General features: G+C 44.5%; 3 protein-coding genes across 6 annotated transcripts; 1 reads left to right on the top strand and 2 right to left on the bottom strand.

Moving 5' to 3' along the window:
* Nucleotides 1-824: 824 nt before the first annotated feature.
* LOC114442200 (uncharacterized) lies at nt 825-1920 on the bottom strand. The gene is made up of 2 exons (XM_028415560.1): nt 1410-1920; nt 825-1140 (listed from the first exon to the last, which is right to left on the bottom strand). The coding sequence occupies exons 1-2, from the start codon at nt 1777-1779 to the stop codon at nt 860-862; spliced, it is 651 nt and encodes a 216-aa protein (XP_028271361.1). The 5' UTR covers nt 1780-1920; the 3' UTR covers nt 825-859.
* Nucleotides 1921-3941: 2021 nt separating this feature from the next.
* On the bottom strand, nt 3942-8185 carry gcdha (glutaryl-CoA dehydrogenase a). The gene is made up of 12 exons (XM_028416874.1): nt 7934-8185; nt 7588-7692; nt 7420-7452; nt 7176-7316; nt 7018-7080; nt 6764-6934; nt 6565-6694; nt 6095-6311; nt 5885-5988; nt 5670-5795; nt 5420-5580; nt 3942-5218 (listed from the first exon to the last, which is right to left on the bottom strand). Exons 2-12 carry the CDS (start codon nt 7688-7690, stop codon nt 5145-5147), a joined length of 1323 nt encoding a protein of 440 aa, XP_028272675.1. The 5' UTR covers nt 7691-7692; nt 7934-8185; the 3' UTR covers nt 3942-5144.
* A 2947-nt stretch (nt 8186-11132) lies between these two features.
* On the top strand, nt 11133-25741 carry LOC114442331 (choline transporter-like protein 2). Of its 4 annotated transcripts, XR_003671335.1 has the most exons (24): nt 11133-11269; nt 15590-15638; nt 15726-15799; nt 16356-16440; nt 16557-16641; nt 16727-16846; nt 16927-16987; nt 17075-17201; nt 17711-17794; nt 18350-18462; nt 18538-18669; nt 18752-18851; nt 19861-19953; nt 20072-20156; nt 20253-20515; nt 20659-20753; nt 20831-20934; nt 21015-21088; nt 21201-21271; nt 21359-21447; nt 21519-21603; nt 24296-24418; nt 24813-24943; nt 25016-25741. XR_003671335.1 is itself a non-coding variant. In XM_028415783.1 (22 exons), the coding sequence occupies exons 1-22, from the start codon at nt 11233-11235 to the stop codon at nt 22308-22310; spliced, it is 2511 nt and encodes an 836-aa protein (XP_028271584.1). In that variant the 5' UTR covers nt 11133-11232; the 3' UTR covers nt 22311-24257. The 4 variants fall into 4 exon arrangements, 2 of the variants coding, with proteins under 2 accessions (XP_028271584.1, XP_028271593.1); XR_003671334.1 differs by having other exon boundaries at nt 24296-24943; XM_028415783.1 differs by lacking the exons at nt 24296-24418; nt 24813-24943; nt 25016-25741 and adding an exon at nt 21826-24257.
* Nucleotides 25742-26269: the final 528 nt, after the last annotated feature.

Raw genomic sequence — 26269 nt, 5'->3', positions numbered from 1 at the left:
TATGAAGCTGTGTGTGCTCAGGGATCTTCATGTGCTTTTAATATCCCTGGATTTCTGCATTCCCACCAATACCCTGCTTAAAATGGACCCTGAAATCATCTGCTGTTGTATAACGGTGTTATTTTAATGCCAATAAGCACACAGAGCATGGTGTCCTGCCGCTGCGCTGTACAATTCACATTTTAACCGTTTCAATGTTTATACTACGTTACATTCTTTTAAAAAGGCCCTTCTGTCTGTTTTAGGACAACGATTCTATTTCCTGAGGTCTTTAAAAGGCATCTCAGTCACCTTAAAGAGGTCACCTCACTAATTGAATTAACTTCACCCTTGACAGGCCGATCCTCCTAAGGTCCAGGGAATATATTTAGTATAAGGATAAGACTTGTTAGCAAACATTGTCTCCGCCAGCTTTATTTGACACAAAGATTCCACACAGTCCTCCTGCACAGTGCACTGCTGTCCTGAAACATACTGTTTAACATGTCCTAAGAATACATTCTCATTAAAGCTGTTTATCTGAATCTATGACCACTGGTGTCAATGAAATGACCTTTTTATGGACAAACTAAATAATGTGTATAATTATATGGTGAATATGGTCAAAGCATCACTCAGCTAAGGATCCTGATGTGAAGACAGTTCAGGCAGGACAAGGAGAAGAGTCAGGGCGCTAACTTGGCACAAATCCACTAGGAAAAGCAACGAGTGAAGGCCGAGGCTCCCAGGCTGCTCACAAAGCTGCTGCCAACAGAAGCTAAAGCATGCAGGCAGACTGGCCTTCATCACGGCTTGTAGTCAATAAAACAGTCTTGCAGGTCATGGTGTTTGTGTGACCCTCGCTGAGATGTAGAGGACCTCATGCATCGCTCTCCTTCGGGAGCGGCAGGTTGTAGGACGGGCTGCTAATGCTGAGGGAGTTGGGGAAAAATGAAGGTATGTATGGGATGACGGACATCAAAGGGCTGGACAGCTGGCCGCCGTGGTCGGGCGTCATGGGGATGATGATGTCGTCCTGGTCCCACACGTGGAAGGCATTCGGGTGGGAGTGGCTCAGGTTGGGTGGCAGGTGGAGGGGGCTGACTCCCTCCACGTCCCCGTCTTTCTTCAGCTCGTCATCAATCGGACCCAGCAAGCAGTCTGTAGGAGAGGGAAACACATTCCTTTACCCCCAAAAATACAATCAGTTATCATTTTAAATTCTATTTATGTCAAAGAAACATCTGCAAACTGTGATGCACTTTATTTTGAAACTACAGATGCAAAGCCATTAGTTTTTCACTGTATTGTGTCACTGACAGATCTTGATCAGACACAAAGTCTGACTTGATTTGCATCCGAAGCCTGCTGAAGTCCTGCATGTCCTATAGTAATGCTGAGTGAGCTCTGCCCCTAATAGACTCCATTACCTGTGATATCCAGCATGAGATCTTTGATGAGGTGACCCACGATGGCGTAGGCAACAGCGACCACCACCAGGGCGGCCATCAGGAGGTACACCACCGACTTGGGCAGCTGGATGAGGTCCCTGGGCGGAGGCTTGTACTCCTTGTACAGAGGCTCCACATTATGAACCAGAAACTGGAAGGACTGTCCTCCATCGTCCGTGTAGTTAAAGCTGTCCATGTTTTCAGAGCAGCAGCTTCCAACTCCTCCAGAAGAGAAGCAGTTATTCCATGATAATCTGAGTGGAAATACAATCCCAATTAACTTCTCTTCTTGATGAGATGACACAATAACTATTGAAATGCTTTTTGATTTCAAATCCAGTCCGTTCATACAGTCACCAAAGATTCTGCAGCTTCCAGGTGAAAAGTTTGAAGCTCCAGCTCACCGACATGTTTCCACCCAGCAGAAAACCTGAGCGATCATCCGACCTCACATCAGCACAGTTCAGCCCCTGTGCAGCTCCGCTGTGTGTGTCCTGTGTGTTGATATAATCCAAAGTGTGGGCAGAGAGACAGAAAGAGAGAGGGAGAGAGAGAGGAGAGGAGAGGAGGCAGAGGGAGAGAGAGAGAGACAGAAAGAGGGAGAGAGAGAGGAGAGGAGGCAGAGGGAGAGAGACAGAGAGAGGGAGAGAGAGAGGAGAGAGAGAGGAGAGGAGGCAGAGGGAGAGAGAGAGAGAGAGAGAAAGAGAGAGAGGAGAGAGAGAGGGAGAGAGAGAGAGGAGAGGAGGCAGAGGGAGAGAGAGAGAGAGAGAGAAAGAGAGAGGGAGAGAGAGAGGAGAGAGAGAGGAGAGAGAGAGAGAGAGAGAGAGAGAGAGGAGAGAGAGAGGAGAGAGAGAGAGAGAGGGAGAGAGAGAGGAGAGAGAGAGAGAGAGGAGAGAGAGAGGGAGAGAGAGAGAGGAGAGAGAGAGAGAGAGAGGAGAGGAGAGAGGAGAGAGAGAGAGAGAGAGAGAGAGAGAGAGAGAGGAGGGATTACAGTTTAAATCACAGCAGAGATCAATCAGCTCCTCATCCCAGCCCACACACACACAGAGAACTTAATCCACAACAATCTTGTGATTACTCCTCTATAATGCTCACACACACACACACACACATAAAGGACACACAGTACACATACAGTAGCCTCTACAACATTTTTGGACATTTTTGTTGAGCAAAACTGAATTCAAACAGGTAAACACAGCTGTGTGTCTGAGATCAGAATGTATTGATCCCCACAGGGAAACTGAGTAAGTCAACGTGCAGTTTGTTTCCACATCAGTCCTAGTGTTGAAAATACTGATGAGTTCCTGCTCATTCCCATGCAAACAACCATGTCATTTGGTCCAGGGTTTTCCTGAGATGTGGTGTTAATGAGTTCGGACCAAAAGCTTGTTTTGTTTGTTTTGAGGGCAAATTTACACTGAGTTCTGTTAAAGTTAAATCAGAAGGACCACAGTGTCCTGCAGTGACACACGCTGTCTGTTAGGAAACATGCAGGACAATGAACAGTCCTCCAGACTGCATACAGGCTGTTTAATGATGGAGTCTGGCTGTGACTGTGTGGCATGCATTAATGTTTTAATAAAATAAGGTTAAATTGAACCAAATTATACATTTTTAAAAAGTAAAAGCTGCTTTTTAAAGGAATAGGAAACATGTTTTTGTTTTCTTAATACATAAATCACTAAATATCCTGATTGTCTATCAATAGTCTATATTCACTGCAATAGGTGAAGATATTAATTTAAACTTCCAATTATGACAGAAGCAGTCGCAGCAGTGCAGTGTCAGTGTGTTAGCCTGGTGAGCACATCTACACTTTAACTTTGGACTGTGTATTTACATAGAAATATGTGGTCACTGCAGTATTTTTCAGCCATTGTTATTTTTATACCGTTATTGAACGGGTCCTCGTGATTTTTGGCCTTTTTCTAACAGTTCAAGGCCTAAGTTGTAGCTACAACTAGCAAGATAAGCTTTAGCACGTTAGCGCTTTACTAGCTAACGCGGAGTTAGCTGCATTTAGCCAACAAAGCTAACTTTGAAACTGTCTAAAAACATAGATGTTTCCTGTATGTAGAACAGTGGTTAGTGTAGCCACGGCGTCACACTGAGCGTAGCTGTATTCATTTAGTGGTTTTCGAAGTGTAAATCTCAAAGTTAAACAGAATTACGATCAGTTAGCTGAAGTGCTAATTGCTAGTTTAGCTAAGCTAAGTTAGCTATTACCTGCGTCTTTTTCTGTGAATATAATGCGCTGATACAGTGGATGCGTTTCGGTAAAAATGTGTATTTCTAATAGACTGGATGTTTTTTTTAATTGATCCTAGATTTAATCCTGCTAAGTATGGATTTCATATTGGAGGACCATCCGTCCACCTCCCATTCCACTCCCAAGAAAGACCATGAAGACTCATTGATGGTAACTTTCTAAAACAGTCGAGTATTCTTACAGTAACATTTTAATTTGTGGTTTATGTCATTTTTAAACAATTCTTCAACATCAAGGTGTGGCAGCACGAGTTGGACGTCTCCATGACGTCATCATTTTATTACTTAAAGCCACTTTCTCATGTTTTTACAGACAGAAGACAGTGACTGTGATTCATTGAGGGAAAAGTCCTCAAGCTTGAGCATGACACAATATCGAGAGCAGCACAGCAGGTACAGAATCATTTCACCCTTTAATGTCTGACAGAGTGAGACCTCAGGTCATTTCAGCCTACATTTGTTGAAGCTCCAGCATTGATGACATCAGCAGAACAGCGCAGGAACTGGTGGAAAAGATTAACCTGAGTCGCACCAGTGACCAGAAAGTGATGGACAGTTTTCAGGAGAAGATACTGGAGACGGTATAAAACATATGGCTTACATCTGCAGTGAAGCAGGAAACCTCAGACCCCTGTCAACATCTCGATCCCTCCCTCAGGTCACTGACATGTGCCAGCAGATGAAGGAGAACATGTACAAGCTCTATGAAGACAACAGTGATGAGATGCAGGTGAAGCTGCAGGAGCTGTCAGAGGTGTTGGAGAGCTGCACCAAGCTCAACCAGGAGCTCCTGGAGGCCACCCAGGCCCTGGCGTGTCTCAGAGAGGGTCTCATCATCAGCCACACAGAACTGTGACTAAGTAGTTATGACCCAGTGGTATTCTGAGCCAGTTAATGTACGCTGTTCTGACTGGTTTTTCATGTTTAATGCTCAGTAATGTTGCTCCTACTTCAGGTTGAGCTGTCTTTTGGTCTGAGGACAGTAGTTAACGGTTAAAGTTCATGACTGAAGTCAAAAGAGTTTAAAAGTCTGAATCCATGTTATATTCACTGCCAGCATCTGTTCATTCAATAAATACAAGTACAACAAAATTAAACAAAATTATTTGTCTGGTATAGCAAATAATTTTCATATTTAAGCAAACCGTAGATGCACGAGACACTTCAGACTTATTGTAACCAACCACACATCGGCTCAGTGTTAAAGACAGCCGATCATTGTTTAAGTATTAAAGGGTCCACACATACAGTTACAGCTTCCCACTCATTCATAGCTCAGATTATCACAGATTATCACAAATTATACCTCCCCATAATCCCTGATGCCCCATGCCTTATTAAATCTAGTCTTTCACCTATAATATCTCAGCTGGAACACGTAATAATGTTCACTTAAAGAGGACAAAGACCAGCAGCTACTGACGGATTCCCTCAGGCAGACATTTACTTTGCAACAGTAAAGGACTGCAGTCCAGTGATGGCTCTGCCCAGGATCAAGGCATGGATATCATGAGTTCCTATAAAAGATAAACAAAAAAACATTAGAAACATTAGTTTTCATGTATAAAGATACTTGATTTTTTTTGTAAAAATGATGTTTGGTTTAATACTTTATGCTTTGCTGACCTCTGGTGGTGACAACTAAAAACTGCAGCTACTGTTTCATATGATTCGCTCTACATTACTGCGTCCTGCTGTATCATTAACTCTTTGCCTACCCTCATAAGTGTTGACAGCCTCCAGGTTCATGACGTGACGGATTATGTGGTACTCGTCTGCGATGCCATTCCCCCCCAGCATGTCCCTGGCCTGCCTGGCTATGTCCAGGGCTTTTCCACAGCTGTTCCTCTTCAGCATGGAGATCATCTCCGGTGCAGCTCTGTGAGGATGATGAATGTACAAACATTTTATGATTCTGTAGGAGAGAGAGGAACTGACGGCAAGGATGGGGTGGAAGAAGGTTCGTACTTTTTCTCATCGATAAGTCTTCCCAGAGCCAGACAGGACTGCAGCCCGATGGTGATCTCTGTCAGCATGTCAGCCATCTTCTTCTGCATCAGCTGGTTCCTGGCCAGAGGGACACCAAACTGGATTCTGATTGGAGGATAGGAAATAATAAATAGGAGTATAAATCTGTAATGTTCATGATTTAGTTGTTATTTTAATGTCCTGACGTCATGTACCTGTCCAGAGTGTACTGTCGGGCAGCATGGAAGCAGAACTCAGCCGCTCCCAGAGCTCCCCAGGCAATACCATACCGAGCATTGTTCAGACAGCCGAAGGGACCCTGGTCACAACAAAACAACAAAATGAAGGTAAGACATAGAACATACGGCGCATGTTGCATTATTTACATTTGGTTCTATTGGAGCTGAAATGAATGATGCACCTACAGCAAGGCCAGAGACGTGGGGCAGCAGGTTCTCCTCCGGTACTTCGACTTCATCCATCAGGATCATGCCTGTTGCTGATGCCCTGAGGGAAAACTTGCCCTCAATCTTTGGTGTGGAAAGACCCTTCATGCCACGCTCCAGGATGAAACCCCGAATTCTGCCGTCCTCACACTTGGCCCAGACCACTGCGATGTCGGCCACAGGGGAATTTGTGATCCTAAAAGAAGAAGAAGAAGAAAAGGTGAGCAGAGAAAGCTGGATTAGTCTTCTGACCACATACAACAGTTTATAGCATGTTTTTAATCCTGTCTCCCTCTTAAAACTGAGTCAGCACACTCACAAATGGTTGGCAGTCAGATCACTGTAGTCATTCAAAGAAACAAAACCCTCCCTTTACGGTGCAGAGCTCTGAAGGAAAAAGAATCCCTCCATGCTGAATGCTTCCTCTGTCCCCCTGTCTGTCTACTTGCCAGGTCTTGGCTCCACTGATGGTGAATGTCGAACTGGATGGGTTGTACTTGGCCTTCGTCTCCATGCTACTGGGATCGCTGCCATGGTTTGGCTCTGTCAGGCCGAAGCAGCCCAGAGTTTCTCCCCGAGCTGTGGAACAAATCATTTTGAGCTTGTCATCATTTGAAATTACAAATGAACAGAAGATGTCTCACTTACCAAGCCGGGGCAGGTACTTCTCCTTCTGAGCCTCTGTGCCGTAAGCGTTGATTGGGTGCATGACAAGTGAAGACTGGACACTCATGACGGAGCGATACCCACTGTCCACCCTCTCAACCTCTCTGGCAATCAAACCGTATGCAACATAGCTGGTGCCTGCACAGCCGTAACCTGCCATGTACACAGAAAGAAGAGCGCTTTGCTACAAACAATCCTGACTAAACACTTAAAAAAGTCTTTTTGTTTTTATTTACCTTTAATAGTCGGGCCAAGGACGCCCAAATCTCCCATCTCTGAGACAATCTCACGGTGGAAATCTGGCCAGAACAGCAGAAGCTTAAGTACACATCTTTAAAACGAGTAAGTAGAAACTGAAACAGTGATATTTTCCCATGATAACTGTTTAACTCACGCTCATGTCTGTTGGCCATGAGGATGCGGGGCATGAGCTTTTCCTGGCAGTAGTCCTGGAAGGAGTCCCGGATCATGATCTCCTCCTCCGTCAGCTGACCCTCCAAATCCAGAGCATCCCGCCAGCTGAATGCAACCTTGGCTGAGGGTCAGAATATATAGCACACACACACACAGTGGTTATGTCACCATGACACAGAGTAACAGAAGAAGTGCATGAATCTGGACGTTAACACTTCACTCACGTTCTTTTGCTGGTTTTTTATCATCTTCAGCATCTGAAGGACCAAACATAAACAACACTCATCATATCACACAGATTTAAATCTTTTCACCTCCTGTGTATTTTTCCTCACAGACTTTATCATACTACCTATTTCTACATAGACAAACACAGTATATTCCTGATGTACCTCTGGGCGCTGCAGCACTCGTGCCCTGAGCTCTGTGCGCAGTGACAGCAGCACATTTCTGGCTGTTGGACAGCAGCCGTGTGACAGCAGTTCTGAGAGCCATGACTGAACACGGAGAAAGACACGTTGGGTTTTAGTCACTTATCATACTTTTTACAACAGTAGTAAGGCAGTGTGAGCAGACTTGAATGCAGCATGTTAGACAGTGGACACTCAGACCCCATGAATCCCCTGTGTAAATGTTTCAGCAGGGCTGTGCTGGTGTTATTATCTTTACATGCAGGACAAACGGTGTTAAAACAAAAAGTGCAACACACAATCCTGTAAACACGTGTCTGCACAGTACCTGTTTACCAGCTGTTGGTCTGGTCTGTGTCTCAGCGCTGATCTGAGCTGTGAAAGTTGCTTGAGTAACACTTCTGCCGGTGAAACGTCACACAGACACGTAACGTCAAACGTGGGAGTGTTTTTCTCCGCTGTAGAAGGCGTGGCAAAACACACGCAGTCACAAAAGTTGCGCAACTCCTCCAACTTCTCCGAATGTCCATACATAATCAATACAGCGCGTAAAGACGGGTATGATACGAGCATGGAGTGTGGAGGGTGTCGACCCCACCGCCTCTCAGCTGACTGGTCGGTAAAATAAGGAGCCCTGTTCAGAACATCCAGACAGACACATAACAACAACACGTGTCGTTTCACTTATTATTGTTGATAATATGAGACAGGAATGAAACTGTAAAAAGTTGCAAATTAAAAATAACATTTCAAGATAATATAGAAGATAATTAAAGATCATTTTAAAAAATCCTTTCTTTTATTTAATATTTTAAAAAATGGATTTTCCCAAAGAAACTTGATAGCATTTCAAACTTTAATTATTCATGCCTTTACTGGAAAACCTGCACATGACACTTATCATGCTCACAGCCAACTGAGTATGTGAGTAACGAAATATTAGGCTTGCTGCAAAATCGTATCGTGTGCAATTGATCGTCAGAAACCGATTAATATTTGCCACTTATCGATTACAGCGATTAGTGCCTCGTCGTGATGACGCATTTTTGTGTGCGACGTACTCTCACCACCACCCGCGAGCGCGCACATGTGAGCCCACAGTAACAATAATGGCGGAAGGCAGCGGTGTTCGGTTAGATGATGCGGGGCAGCAGGTTCCTAGCAGAGGTTCAACGTCTGTCCCCATAAGGAGCACGAAGAAAGCCGGAGAAAGCCAGAGAAAGAGCAGCGAGGCCACAGCGCCGGCTGCAGCTGTCGCATGCATACGCGAGAGCGGCGTGGAGCGTTGTATGTTGCCATAGTAACTGGATGTTTGTTGATATTAAAAGAATAAACTCCGACTGGAGAAGCTGCCTCTCGATCTTTATTTAACGACTCCACAGGAAAACATTACAACAGCGAAGTCTCCTCCAGCAGAAAGAATCCGCGGTACGTTCGGTCATCGTGGTCCCTACGACCAAACCAAGCGCTGGAAGAACGCGACAGGTTGATTTGAACAGACACACATTTAAATGTGGAACTGTCTGGTTTGTTAGTTCTTTCTGCTGCTGTTCTACAGTCTGAGTGAAAACAGCTCTAGTGTGGGACATATTCCACCGGTTCATTCCACAGACACATTTTTAACTTTAATAATCACTGATGTGACTTTTCTGAACTTATTCGTCCTGTTTAATGTTAATGTTTTTATGCACTGCTCTGTGACCTGAAGATAAGAACATGTGAAGGACAAAGCTGCTTTAAATGTTTGCTTCATTATTATTCTGAAGCAGTGCATTGTGTATCAACACATATTCAAACATGGCTGGTTGGTGCCTAATCACTACTTTGACCTGTTAGAATGAAGGAGTTCACTTGACTGATGATTTGTCAGTATCATTTTAGAACCTGGGTCATCTTTTGTAATTTGTAATAATATGTAATATAAAGTCGCCAAAAAAGTAAGGAGAACTAGAAAAGCTTTTCCTGAAGAGAAGTGCTGCAGCTGAAGCTTTGAACGCTGAGGTGAAGGATTGCTCTGAATTTAATTTGCTAAAAAAACAGTTAAGAATTTAGAAAGATGAAGCTCTTATTTTGAAAAGTAGAAAATGTTTTAATATGATGAAGATATGAAAGAGAAACAGCTGAAGACGGGAACAGTATTCAGCCTGTGAATACATCGTATGAAAGGTCTGAGGCTGGAATCATACCATGAGACTATAAGAAGCTCAGGCTGTGTGAGTTTAATGGAACTCAGGCTTTTTGTGTGTCAGCCTGTCACCACGGTAACAGCCCTGCCTGCCTGCATCCATGGCAACCTGAATGTTTATCAGCTGCCCTTAACTGCAGCTCTCTCTGTCCCCCTCCTAATGCATTTCCAATTTTTTTAAGAGTGATGCCGTCAGAAAGCTAATGAGTGTTCCTTGAACTGATATAAAAATGATCTCAGTGAGATGGACGGTGCAGGCCTCTCTCCACTCTGAGTGATGACATCACCCACTCTAGCTCCCAACGTTCCACGCAATACACACTAATGTTAAACTCAGAAGAGACCTCAAAAACACTTCATCTTTAATCCCCGGCCATTTGAAGACGGAGCTGAATTTACAGATTCTGTATACAAGTTTTGAAGACCAAGATGTCTGAAGTATTTTAGGCTTTGAATGGTTTCTCTATCTTTAAAATTTGTAGGAGGAGTAGCGTTTTCCTGAAGGCATTCTTTGAAGGGCTCTCCCATTGACTCCAATGTTAATTTGAGGGTGGAAAATGCTCACAAATGCTTTTTAATATTATAATATTTTTAATTGTTATTGAAGGTTTTCGGGAATGTCCTGAATGAGCTGAATCTTTTGATGTTTGAATGGTTTTGCAGCGATCCGAGTTCAAATCTCGGTGGGACCTGATATTTATAGCCTCCAGTGGACTCACTGCTGTGTGGCACTCTTTGCTGGGCTCCCTTAAGCAATTTCCCCATTGTGAGACTAATAAAGGTTTCAAATTTAATTTAAATTAAATTGGCCAAAAGGTCGAGAGAAACCTTCACTCCAGCTTTAAAACACTCAAAACCTAAATACTTTTCTTCTGTACTGCAATAGAAGACTGATTATAAATAAACATACTGAAGGACTGATATTTTTTTATAATTTTATTTTATTTTAGATACTGTATTAAATTCGTTACGGCTGCGCCACAGTGAATTTAATCTGTATAAACGCCTTCATTTGGTGCTACTTGTTTATTTTTTAATTGGATGTAGGCCCATTCTTTTCCTTTATTATTCTGTTACTGTTTCCTCTGTAATTAAAGTCTAAATAACAATTAAAACAGTGGCTGACTTTGTTTTAAAACCCGTCAGCCTCCACTCCACACATTCCATTACAGTTGCAACGATAGGTGGAATGTCACACTTAGGCGCCCTCTGATTGGCTGCGGCAGCTGTCCGTTACCAGGAGCTGCTCTCTCATTGGCCGCCCGTCCTTTCCGTTAGGCAGGAATGCTCCGTGCTCCCGTTTGATTCGGGATGGTCTCTGTGGCTGGTAGCAGCAGCAGCAGCAGCAGCAGTTATTGATGTTTTTCGCCTCGACATTTCCATGGTAACTAACTGACTGTCTGACGTCTGATCAGCAGAGAGCAGCCGAGCTGAATGCGACGATGGAGCCGGAGGAGAAAAAGCCAGACCCGAAATACGGTAAGAGAAGCTCCATGTTCTGCTCGGTCCTCCTCCTCCTCGCTGGTTTCTCTGTAGAGATGGAAACAATGACTGCGATGGATGGATGGGTGTGGACCTCATGGGTCTCATGCAGATCTGGAGGCATCTTCCTCCTCAGTCTTTTTTATCCCCCTCATCTTTAATATGTGAAAAGTGGATTTTTATTTTACAATACACACAAATGTATGTAAAAAAACCAAAAGGTTTAATTAAGCTGCAGACTGTATTAGGCCACTAACTCAATTTAAATGACACCAAAACTCCTCCTACTGAAAATATGTGCTCATAAATCATTTGGTGTTTCTGCACATTGACATATGTTCATGTCAGCTCCTCAGAAACACACAGGCTTCTTATATCAGACACACACTGTATGACTCACTGCTGATTGTTATGTGTGTCACACATGTTAGCAGCCTGGTGTGATCTTCTGTGTGTGTGTGTGTGTCTGGGTTGGGTTGTGTTTTTCTTATGGACTGTTGAGTCATGTTTTAGTAACGGGTGTTTTTCCTGCCAGCGTTGGTAGATGTGAGGACGGTCTTAGGCGGCTCAGAAAAAAGCAAACCACAATCTACACACTGGGAAAACAAAGCTAATGCCGGGACTGTGAAACGCTCAGTGCACATCCAGGGAGGGTCCCTGTTAGTCCATGGAGCTCCCACTGTGGAGCATTTCCTTGTGGCTTTCCTGCCACCATATAAACAACTTCCCCCTCCCCCCTGAGGCTGAAGGGTCAAAACCCTACAGCCCCCTTTAAACTGTTCTATATGATACAAACACACAGAGCTCATTCCAGCTGCTATACTCACCCCCGCCGTCTAGGCCGGCATGCATGCATGCATGCATACAGGCGGCTAGGCAGGCTGCAGCCTGCACTTGCCTGCTCTGTGTTCAGCCTTGTCTGCTCTACCCACTCAGAGTCAGGAGGCTTCCAGTCAATATTAAGCTGGCAAATATTTAGATGTTACCACACACCAAAAATGTTTCAACACTTCTGACTTGTTGGGAAAATGACACAAACTATGTGATCCAGAGACACAGTCGGTTTCACTCAGCTCTTAATGTGTGTGTTTTTTTAAGTGTATGTAGGCCAACAACCTCATTAGTGGCTGTAAATGAGGAGTTTTTGAGGCTGTGAGTCCAACAGTAGTACGCTCAGAACCTCCTGTTGTTCCATCCTGTAATCAGGGTTAATCAATCAGTTGTCTTTATCTAGAGATAAAAAAAATCTCTGTAATAAGAACAGAGGAGATAGAGCGTATCCTTAATGTCTGCCTTCATGTGCAGTCTGAGCACACACACACACACACACACACACACATCACCGCAATAGCCACTAACCCATTAGAGCAGGGAGGGGAAGGTTCATCTGATAACCCCTCTGGGCCCATTAGAGAATCACATCAGTCATGACATCATCATTCACTTTAACACACACACAGTTATCCTAGTTTTAGCTGTCAAACTCCTGTATTTAATATTTTTTAACTAAATACAGCTACAGGTTTAAGCTCTACCTGATGCTTTTATTCCATGTGGACCTAAGTGCAGACTGTCTGGGCGGTCCTTTGGGTTTTCACCATCTGTGTCCCAGGGGGGTGTGTAATGAGCTACCTTATGAACGCAGGCTAATCCAATGAGAAGGGAAAACGACCATATTTGCACCTTCTTGCTGCAGGTATATGCTCTCAGTAAAATAGTGTTGTTGATTATGTAAACAAAGAAGACTGTTCACAGGCCATTTGGCAGCTTGTGCACAAACACAACAACAGAACAAATCTGATGGAATGCTTTTGTTTTATGGCACAAAACAGGCAGAGAGCCGCCTGTTCCCTCTGATGGAGCTCTGTCTCTCACATCCACAGATGGTTTAAGGCTGCTGGAAAATCTCTTTGGTATTTACCCTCATCAACACAGACACAGAGGAGACACATACACAAAGTGATGGTGGGGAGGTGGGATAAGAGGCATTAGTAAAGCCTGTATGTTTTTTATATTATTACTCTGTGCAAAAGTGCAGCAGTCAGTGCACTGTTATTTGATGTGCCATTAAGAAACCTTTTTTGCAGCCGTTCTGCAGAAAGTTAGCTAAGAGTGGTGCTAAATATATGAGCAGGCTGTGGCTAAAAATCAATCATAGCAATGCATAAGTACTAAACTCTGCAGCTCCTCAAATGGCCACTAGTGCCACTGAATGTTAATTTTTCTCAACAGGTAATTTAATGAAAGTGTCAAACAATATCTCTCAGGTCCTAACAGTCCTAAGAGTTTTAAAAACTGAGTTTCTCAGGAGGAATCAGCTGCCTCATATGGCAAAGGGCTCAATGGTTTGTATTGTGTGTCATACTATGGCGTGCTGTTGGTTGGTCACATGGCAGCAGAGGTGGTCATGTAGGATGTTTTATCTCGGATGAACACTTTGGCCCACTGCAGCATATGCATCAGACACACACAGTGATTCACAACTGAATCATTGTCTCAATAATGCTTGAAAATATTTGAAGAAATCTTTGTTTATTGTTCTGTATGGAAGGAGAGGTTGAAACTGCAGCTGAGAGCCGAAACAGGAAGTCGATAAAAACACTGTGATAAGGCCATGAATTTTTCAAGGTTATAAGTGCAGCTGCAGTGTGTTGCGTGTGTGTCAGGTGTTGGTGGGTGAGATCATTTTCAGAGGTGCTGCTGCTTTGTCTGCCTGCTGTAAAACAACTCCACCGTTTATCATGTTGGTTCAGTGAACAGAGCCGAAGCTAAAACATGTGGGAATAAAAGAATAATCTGCCCACCACAGAAACAAACACCACCTGCCATTCAAAAGGTTGAAGCGAGTTTTCTTGGAAAAAAAAAAGTTGCCCCACTTCAGCCTTTTCAATGCAAATGACCTGGATGACTGAGAGTCTTCATCAGCACCTCCTGGAGAGGAAAAGTTGCACATTTTACTTTTTTCAGACACCAGCAGTCTTTTTTAGAGATCCTGTCTCTTTTCTCACATTGACTCTTCTGTGTGCTGCAATTGTGTTGTGACGATTTTTAACCCAAGAGGGTGACCAAAAAAAATTGTATGCAAGACGAGAGTTTTGCATACACAGAAACAAGGAAGTGAAGAGTTAGAGGTCGGAGGAGACAGACTTCATACAGGAAGACGACGCAGTGCAAAGAAACAGCTGCACACAGAGAGGAAGCGAAAGAAGCTGCAAAATGACAAAATATGAGAGAGCAGGTACTGTTTTTGTGTTACTGAACGTCTGGTTGACTTTAGGCTTGTCAGTATTTTTGGTTGAGATAATGGCTCATAGATCAGTAACTATGATGGACTGTCTTATGTGTGATGATGCCCTGCACTTGTGTTGCGATTGTGTAGTTGTGTGAGTACAGAGAGTGTTATAAGAGTTCGTTCTCTTGGCCTCTAAACATTTACTGTGCGTCTGTAACGGTTATATGCTGCTCGATGATGGATTGTTGTGTCGGGTGTGGCAGACAGGATGTGTCTGGCATGTGGTTTTCTTGTAGGAGGATGTTGTCAGAGGCTGTTTATGCACCAAGCTGAATTTTTTGTGTGCTTAAAAAGTACGATTTATATTCGTGATCTTTAAAAAAGGTGAACTGGCACTCTTAGCTCTGGGTGAGCTCACTGCAGGCGGAGTGGGCTTGGCTGATGTCTGAGGTGTTTCCATGGCTGCTGGTGGTGTCCACAGGGAGCTCCCACTGTCGCCGGGGAGCCATTTTGTGGGTTGCTAGGCATGACAGTCAGGCAGAAGAATCCTTTTGTTCTGCAGAAGTCTTTGTCAGTATATACTCCTCAGTGCTAAACACAGTCTGGTGTATTATTAATGACTCGTCTGTCATAAGTTGTTCATTAATTTTTAAAAATCTTGATTTATTTATTGTATAGAACCGGATATTGTTAAGTCACTTTCTGAATAATGTGTGTTTTCTTTGATCATTGTACAGTATGCACGTCTACCACTAAACCACCACTAAACCAAGCTGAGGTCGCTGCCTTCCACATGCTCGCTGCATTTTCAAAGGGCCGCGGCTTATGGTTATTGTTGTGTATCTGAGTTAATCACGTGGATATGAAAAATGACTTTTGGTGCTCTAAAACCAAACTCACTGTGTGTCAGTTGAAGTCAGCCATGTGCTATACTTTGTTTCAAAATGTTTTTTATATATTGTACCAATAATGTTGTTTTTAATATTACCTTCAAATATCTTTTTATTATTGACAGCGCTGGGTAAAATGGCGATAATTAATGTCACAATATTAAGGAGTGTTGTTTGATAACATTTCACCCTCAGGGGAGTCCCGGAAGTTTGACCCGAACTTTAAAGGACCCATTAACAACAGGTGAGTGTTTAAATGATTGTTATTATTGGTCACTGTATTCTTTCTGTAGTACCTGGTAAATGATAACAACACCCTCCTCTTCCTCAGGGGCTGCACAGATGTCCTCTGCTGCATTCTCTTCATCCTGGCCTTGTTGGGGTACTTTGCTGTTGGTATCCTCGGTAAGCCTGAGCCTCCCTCGCCATAACATGGACAATTATATGTGTTTAAGCTGGGTGGCATCTGAGTTTCCTTACAAACTCATCAGTCCAAACATTAAGACTTCCCCGGCTTTACATGCTGTTGATCCTTCGTGTGCTGCCAAAACACGTCTGACTTGCCAAGACCGAAGACATCTGAGGGTGGCCTGTTGTATCTGGCACTTAAAAAGGTTGGCAGCAGAGCTGGAAGGGCTGTCGGATGCAATCTGGAGTCCTTGTGAAACACTTGTTCCAGTTCATCCCTGTATAGCTCACCAGTACTGCTGACAGGAAGCATGACAGGCTTTGCCCCAGTTTCTCTGTGTTACACTTTAACTCTAGTCAGAAGTCACTCGCATTAAGCTGCTGTCTAATATGTCCCAGATGTTGAAATGTGCATTCACAGCAAAAACTGTAGTTAACATGGTATAAACTTCCTGTTTCAGTGGCGGGTCAGATGTTTTGTGTGGTTGCATGATGTTTCCCCAGGCTCAGGAGTTGGAGTGATGTGAATGTGGTCTTTGTCCTCTCTGTGCAGCTTGGTCTCAGGGTGACCCCAGAAAAGTGATTTACCCCACTGACAGCAGGGGGCAGTTCTGCGGACAAGCTGGAACACCTCTGGAGTGAGTCACCTTACACAGCCTTAGAAGCCTGAATATCCTGTGTACCTCCCAGATAATGATGTGTGTTACTCTACCACAACAATTAGCACTTATGATGGTCTGCTTTCTAACAACAGGAAGAAACCTCTTCTGTTCTACTTCAACATTCTGAAATGTGCCAGTCCTCTGGTGCTGCTGGAGTTCCAGTGTCCCACCACACAGGTCTGCAACAGTGTCCACATCTGTCTGTTAGTTTACTGCATGCTCCTCAAGCAGCTAACAAGCTGTGTGTGTTGTTTGTGTTCAGTTGTGTGTGGAAAGCTGTCCGGACAGGCACCTTACGCTGGTGAAGGCCAAGTTAGGCAACAAAGAAGACCACGAGTACTATCAAAAATACTGCAAGGAGGGAGTGGACTTTGCCAAATTGGTAAAAAAAAGAGATTATTCACAATCAATTTATGATTATAAAATGACAAACACCACTGAGGCTGTTTTTCCATGATGCAGAGTCCTCCTGAGATCCTGAAAGACGGCTTGTGTCCCTCGATGCTGATGCCCAGTAAAGCCTGTAAGCGACCCACTGCGCTCACATCATTGTCCCTGCATTTACCAGCTGCTGAGTGTGTGTGTGTCAGTAACACTCCTCCCTCCACAGTCACCCGTCGCTGCCTTCCTGCCCTGGGAACCCTGAAAGGTGGAGTGGTGGTGGTGGGCAACGACACCGTTATTGATTCTGGAGATGGTGCCACTGTCAATGCCACCGATGTGCTCGAGGCGTCAAAGTGAGTCCTTTAAACACACACACCCACACAATGCAGGAGCCAGCCTGTTCCTCTGAACATGTACGTTACAAACAACAAATCCTAGAATTTGTGGGAAATCTTGACTAGTCATAATACTGAGGAGATGTTGATGTGATGTAATGGCTGATGGGCCTGATTTTCAGAGTGTAGAGCCTGTCTGTGTCATGAGCATGGCCTCGCTCTGTTTGTATACACCCTGAATAATGAGGATACATGCTTCCTGTTATGTTGACAGTGCTGGATAGTGTCAAGCCCCAACATGCAGTGTTATTGCATTTGTCAGGTTAATTTGCAGTATGACAAACCTAATTTAAAGTAATGTCATTTGTGTGTGCCATGTTTCCACCCAGTGGTCCCCTACAGGGGGCGAGGGCTGTGGAAAAGTCCATGTCGCACAGATACAGTGATACTTCACTGTCTTTGATGATCCATTCTGCAGAGACCTTTACAATGTTAATGTCGATGATGTCATTTCCTCTTGTCTACAGGAAGTCAAATGTGGTGGTTGAAGCTCGACAGGTTGCCATGAGGATCTTTGAGGACTACACTCAGTCTTGGCACTGGATACTACTGTGAGTTTCCTTCAGGGTTACTGGGGGCTCTTCCTATGAGGGGGCTGTGTGCCTGGTGTCTGTCCTCCCTGATCCTTCTGTTCTCTGTGTTTAGTCGGGTAATCACTCTACTTTCCATTACTTTTCTTTAGCTTTGTTTCCACTCCCTAAAATATACTGCTGTGTCCATGCGTGTTGTGGTCACCATCCACTGTCCTTTTGGGCTTGAAACACCTTTATAGTTCACAGCCGTACAACAGCTGCAGCTCAGACGTGGGTAGTGAATGAAGATGAAAATCTTACATTTACAAAATAAAGATTTGGGCCGGATCATATATGTTTTGGACATAGAGGTGCGGGCCAGATAGAACGTGTCGGTGGGCTGGATTTGGCCCAGGGGCCTTGAGTTTGACACATGTGCTGTAACAGAGTCCAACACATTGACCTTTCCCCTATTTAACTGTGAGACAGTTCTTAAGATTCAGTTGGCAGAGGAACAGGACTACATGCATGGCTCACAGCCTGAGCAGCTTCTGTTAGGACCTCTTTAACATGTCTCTGTGTCTGTGCTCTCAGAGGTCTGGTGATAGCCATGGTCGTCAGCTTGCTGTTCATCGTCCTGCTGCGGTACCTGGCTGGCGTCATGGTATGGGTCATGATTATGCTGGTGATTCTGGTCATTGGATACGGTGAGTCTTCAGCCTCTGATGAGAAGTTTACCATCATTAAGCTTTAAGTATTTACATTTGCATGAATGTTTTTAGGTATTTTCCACTGTTACATGGAGTTTGCCAGCCTGAAGGGGGAGCCCGGTGCTAATGTCACCATCCGCGACCTGGGCCTGCAGACGGACTTCTCCGTCTACCTGCAGATCAGACAGACCTGGCTGGCCTTCAGTAAGCACAAACACACTTTGATTCTGTCTCCATATGAAGTGCTCATGCAGCCTGCTAACGTGCTGCATTCACTGTCTCGCAGTGATCATCCTGGCTGTTGTGGAGGCCATCATCATTCTGCTGCTCATCTTCCTCAGGAAGAGAATCCTGATCGCCATCGCCCTCATCAAAGAGGCCAGCAGGTCGGTGCTGGCTGTTGATTTCAGGCTGGGTCTGTCTGTTCTGTTCTCCACCTGAAATGTCACCCGATGCGCTCACATATTTTAAAGCTGCTGGATCAATAACCTCTTATTAACAATTGATCTCCCAGTGTCAGTCCACCTGTTACCACCTCCCACTTTCACTGCATCCCCGTTCACACAGAGATCGCACAGTAAAGCTGCCACACTTTTTCCCACCTCAGCGCAAATAACATTCCAGCTTGACACAGACGTGTCACCAGGCTGCTTTGCTGCTGTTTATACCTCCACTGTCGGCCCAGGGATGTAACCCTATAGATTATTCCCTCATTTAACAAGTGGTTTGTGTTTGAAGACAGAATTTATGGGGATGCAGTCAGTACAAATTAAGTTCCCTACGGGGATTACTAAAGTATTAATTATTATTTTTCTGTTGAATTAGTCTGTTGTCTGTGGATTCATGTTGGAGTTCTAGGGGACAGCACTGGAGGCAGAATAAACTCCCAGTGGGTACATTTTGATAGACACAGAGACACAAAGCAGACTGCTATCAACAAAAGACACCCACAGTTATTATGTGCATTCTGTTTCTTTATAAGGCAAACAGCAAGTCATCACATAAGGTGATTCTAGCCTGTGTCTTTGTTGAAAAGACCATCCATAGCTGAAAGTGGCAAAGCTGGAGGCTGCAGGTGCTCCACACTGGAACTGGGTCCATGTGTAGCATGAAATGAGAAACCAGCAGAGCTTTCCCCGGTCTCTGTAGTCTTTCAGCACATTGTTTTGGTCAACTTTCATTAGCACAGCTACGTGTGTAGCAGCTCAATAGAGAAATCAATAAATTACGTCCGATGAATGATGTCGTTCATCGGGTGATGCTGCAGGACGTGTAAACAGACAATTCCTCAACAGCTAGCTGCTGTTTGCTGGTTCCACATCAGGTTCTGATCATTAGAATGTGTGAGATCGTTTTAGTGGAACCTTGTTAACACCATGTTTTGCTGTGTTTTAGAGCTGTTGGCTATGTTATGTCGTCACTGTTCTACCCACTGCTGACCTTCACTCTGCTGGCTGTCGTCATCGCCTACTGGGCCATTACTGCGGTGTATCCTTCTATACATATTATCAAAACACATGCGTGTCACTATAATTTCATCCCTGTACCAGGTAGACCTCGTTCAAAGCGTCACTCCTCCTGTTATCTCCTTGACAGCTGTCATCAGTTTCTTGTCCACGTCCAACGAGCAGGTTTACAAAGTGTTCAACACATCTGCATGTCCGTTCTCACGAGACACTTGCAACCCGAAGGTACGCCACTAAATGTCATGTACTCAAAATGCAGAAAGATCAGCGTAGTATTACTCCCAGTAACCTCACATCGTGCGTCTCTCTCTGTCTCTGCAGACATTCAACACTTCAAATGCTTCAAGTCAGTGCCCGGATGCCGAGTGCCTGTTTGCCTTCTACGGCGGCGAGACAGTTTACCACAAATACCTCATCCTGTTGCAATTCTACAATGTCTTCCTGTTTTTCTGGTGTGCCAACTTTGTCACAGCGCTGGGCCAGGTCACTCTGTCAGGAGCCTTTGCCTCATATTACTGGGCCTTTAAGAAGCCCGATGACATCCCTGCCTTCCCCATCTTTGCCTCTCTGGGACGAGCCCTCAGGTCAGAAAATAGATTTTTCTAGGTTGCACCGACTGCACTTGACAGAACAGTGAGGACAGAAGGTTATTCTCTCTATGTGAGGCATATGTTGTGGTCAGCAGGTGCCTGATGCCCACTGTTGCTCTGTTCCTCCTCCTGTATAGATACCACACCGGTTCTTTGGCGTTCGGCTCTCTCATCCTGTCTCTGGTCCAGGTTATCAGGGTGTTACTGGAGTATCTGGATCACAAATTAAAAGGTCAGATGACTGAACGTCATGGTTGAAAAAGTTCAGCTTGAACTCAGATTATTTAAGCTAATCTCTGTCTCCCTCAGGCGCTCAGAACAAGTTCGCTCAATTTCTGCTCAAATGCTTCAAGTGCTGCTTCTGGTGTTTGGAGAAATGCATCAAGTTCCTGAACAGAAACGCTTATATCATGGTGAGTTCTTAGACACACGGATAGCTGAGCGATATCCTGTCAGCTTTTAAAATGTTTCCATTGTCTGTATTTTCCTGCAGATTGCAATCTATGGAAAAAGTTTCTGTACCTCCGCTCGGGACGCCTTCTTCCTGCTCATGAGGAACATTGTCAGGTGGGGACTGTATATTATTATATGCAGTAGTACGCAGTGGACTAGCTGTCAAGCTATTCTTAGCCCAGTGTGATTGAATATATGCTCATATTCTGTTCCTGTTCCAACTCAGGGTGGCTGTTTTGGACAAAGTGACGGACTTCCTGCTGTTCCTTGGGAAGCTCCTGATAGTTGGCATTGTGGGTAAGTGAAGGTTTTATTTATGGATCCAAACACTTTTTTTCTTTGTAGTTTTTAAACCCACAGATATTCATATTGTTTTCTGTCTAGGGATTTTCTCTTTCTTCTTCTTCTCCGGAAGAATCAAAGCAGTAGAAGAGGCTGCACCCTCTCTCAACTACTACTGGGTGCCCATTCTGGTAAGATCACCTTTATTTCTATTGTTCATTGAACCTGCAGGAGACTGACATATGTGACGTTGTCCACATAGACGGTGGTAGTGGGATCCTACCTCATCGCCCACGGCTTCTTCAGCGTGTACGCCATGTGTGTGGACACCCTGTTCCTCTGCTTCTGTGAGTAGTTTTTTTCTCTTCCTCTCTTTGCGAGCACTCATGTCTGAAGCTGAGCTGCTGGTTCTTCTTCTTGCGGTGTGTCTGACTCTTCTTCTCTTTGTCTCCCACTAATTCCCCTTTATTTTCACACATTCCCTTTCCTTGTTACGTTTTCATTTTCCCCCTTAATTTTCCATTAACCTGATCAAAAACACGACATACCCACACACATTAAAAAAAAAGGCGAAGACTTGGAAAGGAATGACGGCTCCTCTGAAAGGCCTTACTTCATGTCCCCCGAGCTACACGAGATCCTCTCCAAAGCCCAGAGGCTGGAGGAAGATGGCGTTGAGCAGGCAGACGCTGCAAAGTCAGCAGACGAAGTAAAACTGGAGGAGGAAGCGCCTCTTCAGCAGCAGGATGGAGAGATCCAACTGAAACAGCAGGCGCTGCTCACGCAGGATAACGAGGAGCAGCAGCCTCTGCAGGCGGACGAGCCCACAGAGGAGAAGACGGAGGACGGAAAGGTCAGTCAGGTGGAGGAGATAGAAAAGAAAGAAGAACCAGAGGGGAAAGACGAACCGGCAGCAGAAAAGCAGGAAACTGAGGAAAAGCCGGAGGAGACACCAGCTGCAGCTGAGGAGGCTGAGGGAGAGGAGACTGGTGAGAAGAAGGAAGACCAGCAGGAGTCCCAGGAAGAAGCTCCTCCGTCCAAACCAGAGGAGTAGATGCAAAACAAAGAAGGCTCAGTAAACCTCATGAAGTAATGCGGACCTGCAGCTTCGTGACATGGACCTGTTCAATATGTAACAAGCTAAAAATCTGAGATGGCCTTGCTGCTGTATGTGAGTGGAGTGGCGTCCAGCTGGAGGTGAAGCCGAAGCAGGTTGAAAGCCCAGTGCATCTCTGTAGCCTGGTTTAAAAAAGGCTCTGTTGTGTTGGTTTTAGAACCGTGTTGGGTTTGATATTGTGAAGATCTGTAGAACCTTGTGAGTGCTGAACCTGTGCCTGATTACTGTCACCGATGTTTTGTTGTCTTAATCCTGGTATTGAATGCACTACAGAACCACGACAGAACCGTGTTTACATGCAGGACAAACACAGTCCATGGTGAATCTCCTTCACTGTTTACATCCTACCAGCTGACGCCAAAACCTTACAACACATTTGATATCCTGGGTGATGTTGGGATCTGGTGTACATACCGCAGTGTGTGTTTATTGTGTATTTCTTGGCTTCAGTCGAGTAGACAGACCCTCATCCAGATGGGATCCTGTATATTGTATTGCCACCTTCTTGCCTTGGTATTTGGGACTGGTAAGCATAAGTGCTGTGATTGTGTCGCCATGACGCCGCCGGACCTCTGCGGACCTCCCACTTGTTTACCGCCTCCGTCTGCCTTGCTCTCCCCTGTCTCTCTCTCTCTCTCTCTCCAAGTGCTGCATGTATTAACATGGCCTTCTGAATGCTCGCAACTAACTAACACACACTTTGTGGATGCTTCTGTATCTTTTTCCTTGTCTGTCACCTTGTGAAAGTTGATTTTCCACTGTTGACATTCCGTAGTTACTGGATGTAAATCTTGATTAAAGGTGATTGTATTTAAGTATAGTAGCTCTGTTATGGGTGAACATGTGACTCCTAGGAGGTTTTGGAGCCAGTTTTTAGGTCAAAACCACTTTCTGAAGAGTGCTCCTCACTCAGCCTGTGTAAACACTTGTATGTTGTCCTCTTATTCTTGAATGGTAACCGTTGAGTTTTAGAGTTGCCTCATGGGAATCGTAGTATCCCAGGTTGACTTGCGATGAACAATATTGGATTTTTTGTGGATGCAGGTACTGATATATGCACATGCCTGTTCCCTGTAGTGGAATCAGTATATTGATAGAGTACTGATGCTCAGTCATCAGTGCAGATAGGAACTATTAAACAATTCCTGCTTGACCGTCATCTTTGATGTGTGTGCACTGGTTTACTCACCAGTCATTTTGGGGCTTTTACCTTATAAAGCCATCAAACCCAGGATGGCTCCTCCCCCGTTTGCTGGATTTAGAGCATTGGCTCCCAAAGTTTGTGGTGTCTCTCTTTCCCCCTTTAAAAGACAGATGTGTAGCTCTCTGGCCCCTAATGATCACATTGTGTGGATTATGATGTGGAAATGAATTGTTATCATTTCAAACGTAAGATAAACCTAATGAGGTGCAAGAAGGAAACATTTGAGAAGAGTCAGAGGAAATAAACAGTTCTTTGTAATGCAAAATGTGGACCCCCTTTTTATTGAGCTGATCTCAGGTCAATCGTCCGTCTGTTCGTCTGTCCCATTCACAGATTATGACAAAAACATCAGATTAAATGGACAAGACATTTATATAAGAAATAAAAAGGCTGCCTTACATTTACACTCTCCTTGGCATCCCAGATACACACAAACCATCACACATGTATCTTTTCTTCTTTCTTTTCTACCTTTCCTAAGATTTATGTTTGAACTGTGTTGGAGACCTTGACAGGGACCATACTGCCACCTGCCTGTGCAGCACTGCTGGGGATTTCAAAATTCAAATATAAAAATATAGAGCAGGATTCAACATTTTTACCAGTTTACAGGATGATCAGTCCAGAGTCACATACAGCACATGGAGGCTGTATGAGCTGAACCAGATGTTCAGACAGCTCCTGCTGTTTCTCACTTCTCTCTCTGTTTGTGTGACAGTGGAGGATCTGGAGCGCAACGATGGATCGACAGAGAGGCCGTATTTCATGTCACAGAAGCTGCTCTGCGTCCTTAAAAAGTCCAACGAACAGCCCAAATCCGTGGACTGAGGCAGCAGGCAGTGTGTGTGATGCTTTTGACGAAGTGCCTTTTTTTGTATATACAGTCATTTGTGTCAGATGAAAGTCGCTTTATGTTACAACTCATGAAAGGTAGGGCAGGAGATTTTAAAACTCGGTGAGAGCCAGATTTCAGTTCTGAACCAATCGGTTGCTATGGGACTGTAAAGAGAAGTTAGAGTAATTCAACACAAAGTGCATCAGAAGGAAACCTCCTGCCCGACCTTTAATACATTTGAAATACAGAAGGTGTTTCCAATGTGAACGGTAAATGTAGATAAGTTCAGTTTGCCTTTCTCACTGCCTTTAATCTGATGTTATATCTTGGATTGTTGTAGTGAGTCACTGTCACCCTCTTCATTGGTTTTAGTTTGGTTTGGTGTTTTATCCCTCCTCAGGTGTTCGGTGTGGGATGGGCTGGGCGGAGTACTGGGCTGATCACCACCTGCTTCCACCTCCTCCATCATCTCCACCTATTTAAGATCCCCACTCACCTCGTCTCTCCGCCGGTTCTCCCGCTCACATCATGGTAACTACAGACCTCACACTCACCTCGTCAAGAATCCTCTGCCTTTTACTGATCCTCGTTCCCTGTTTGTAGACGCCGCTCAGCCTGGTCCTGTCCAGCCTGGTCCTGTCCAGCCTGGTCCCGCTCAGCCTGGTCCTGTCCAGCCTGGTCCCGCTCAGCCTGGTCCTGTCCAGCCTGGTCCCGCTCAGCCTGGTCCCGCTCAGCCTGGTCCCGCTCAGCCTGGTCCCGCCCAGCCTGGTCCCGCTCAGCCTGGTCCCGCCCAGCCTTGGCTCTCAGCCGAACACCTGTCTTGGATCTCGCCCTTGTGGTCGCCTTTTGTTCTCCAGCCCCTTTTTTTGGCTCTTGTGGTCGTTTTGAGTTCACAGCCCTTCTTGGCTTTATCGCCCTTGTGGTAGTTTTTTGTTGTTTAGTTTCTTCATTTATTTGTCTCACTCTTTTTTCAAATAAAGTGATGAACTTTGAGTCTGCGACCTCCTGATTACACACAACAGTTGTAGCCTTAGTGCAGTCTGTATGGAGGCTTATTGCAGAGATCATTTAACCAGCATATTGACCTTTGAAAGTTTGAAATGAACTCACCAAAGCTGAAGTGCTAAAGTTAAAGTTTAATGATACCCAAAGCCTTATGAGAGTCCCGTGGTTTAACCAGAGTTATTTTTTAAATCTTTGTATTGTTTTTCTTGCTGTATTAAATGAAAGATGTCCGTGTTTACTGTGCATATTCTACAGTGTATTTTGTTGTTTGTTCAGGGTGTCTGTTTCATATTGCAAAAATAAAAAATACAAACTTCACAGTGATTGCTCCCCCACCACTGAACTGTATGCCAAAGCTGAGCACAAGGAGGCACACTCATGGACGGTGTTGGTCTATAAGACCCTCCACTGTGCCTGGTACCACCTGCAGGTCCCTCATGTGTGGACTGAACTGGGAAAACAGGCCTTTAGCTCCAGACTGAGTTCAACATTTCTGAGCTTTTATCATTTAAAGCTTTTCATTCTTTATTAGCCACTAGGCAAAAAGCGTCCACCCATCAGTGCCTGTGTTGATGTCTGTGTTGCTGCACTTATTTTACTACTTTCATAATTAAATGATTCTTTTCATTGTTCTTTAATGTTCTCGACGTGTGCTGCTGACCACTTGGCCAGGTCCCCCATGTAAATGAGATCTGGATCTCAATGGGTTTTTTACCTGGTTAAATAAAGGTTAAATAAAAAAAGCAATTTATGTAGAAAACTAGAATTAGAAAATGTTTTAAGAATACCAGGAAACGCCCTCAGTTATTATCTTGTTATAATTAATCTAATTTAGCTATTTCTTAAAGTAAT

This window comes from Parambassis ranga, chromosome 1 (genome assembly GCF_900634625.1).
Source record: "Parambassis ranga chromosome 1, fParRan2.1, whole genome shotgun sequence".
Classification (NCBI taxonomy): domain Eukaryota; kingdom Metazoa; phylum Chordata; class Actinopteri; family Ambassidae; genus Parambassis; species Parambassis ranga.
The sequence above is the reverse complement of the archived record's forward strand: the minus strand, read 5'-3'. Positions and strand labels throughout refer to the sequence as shown.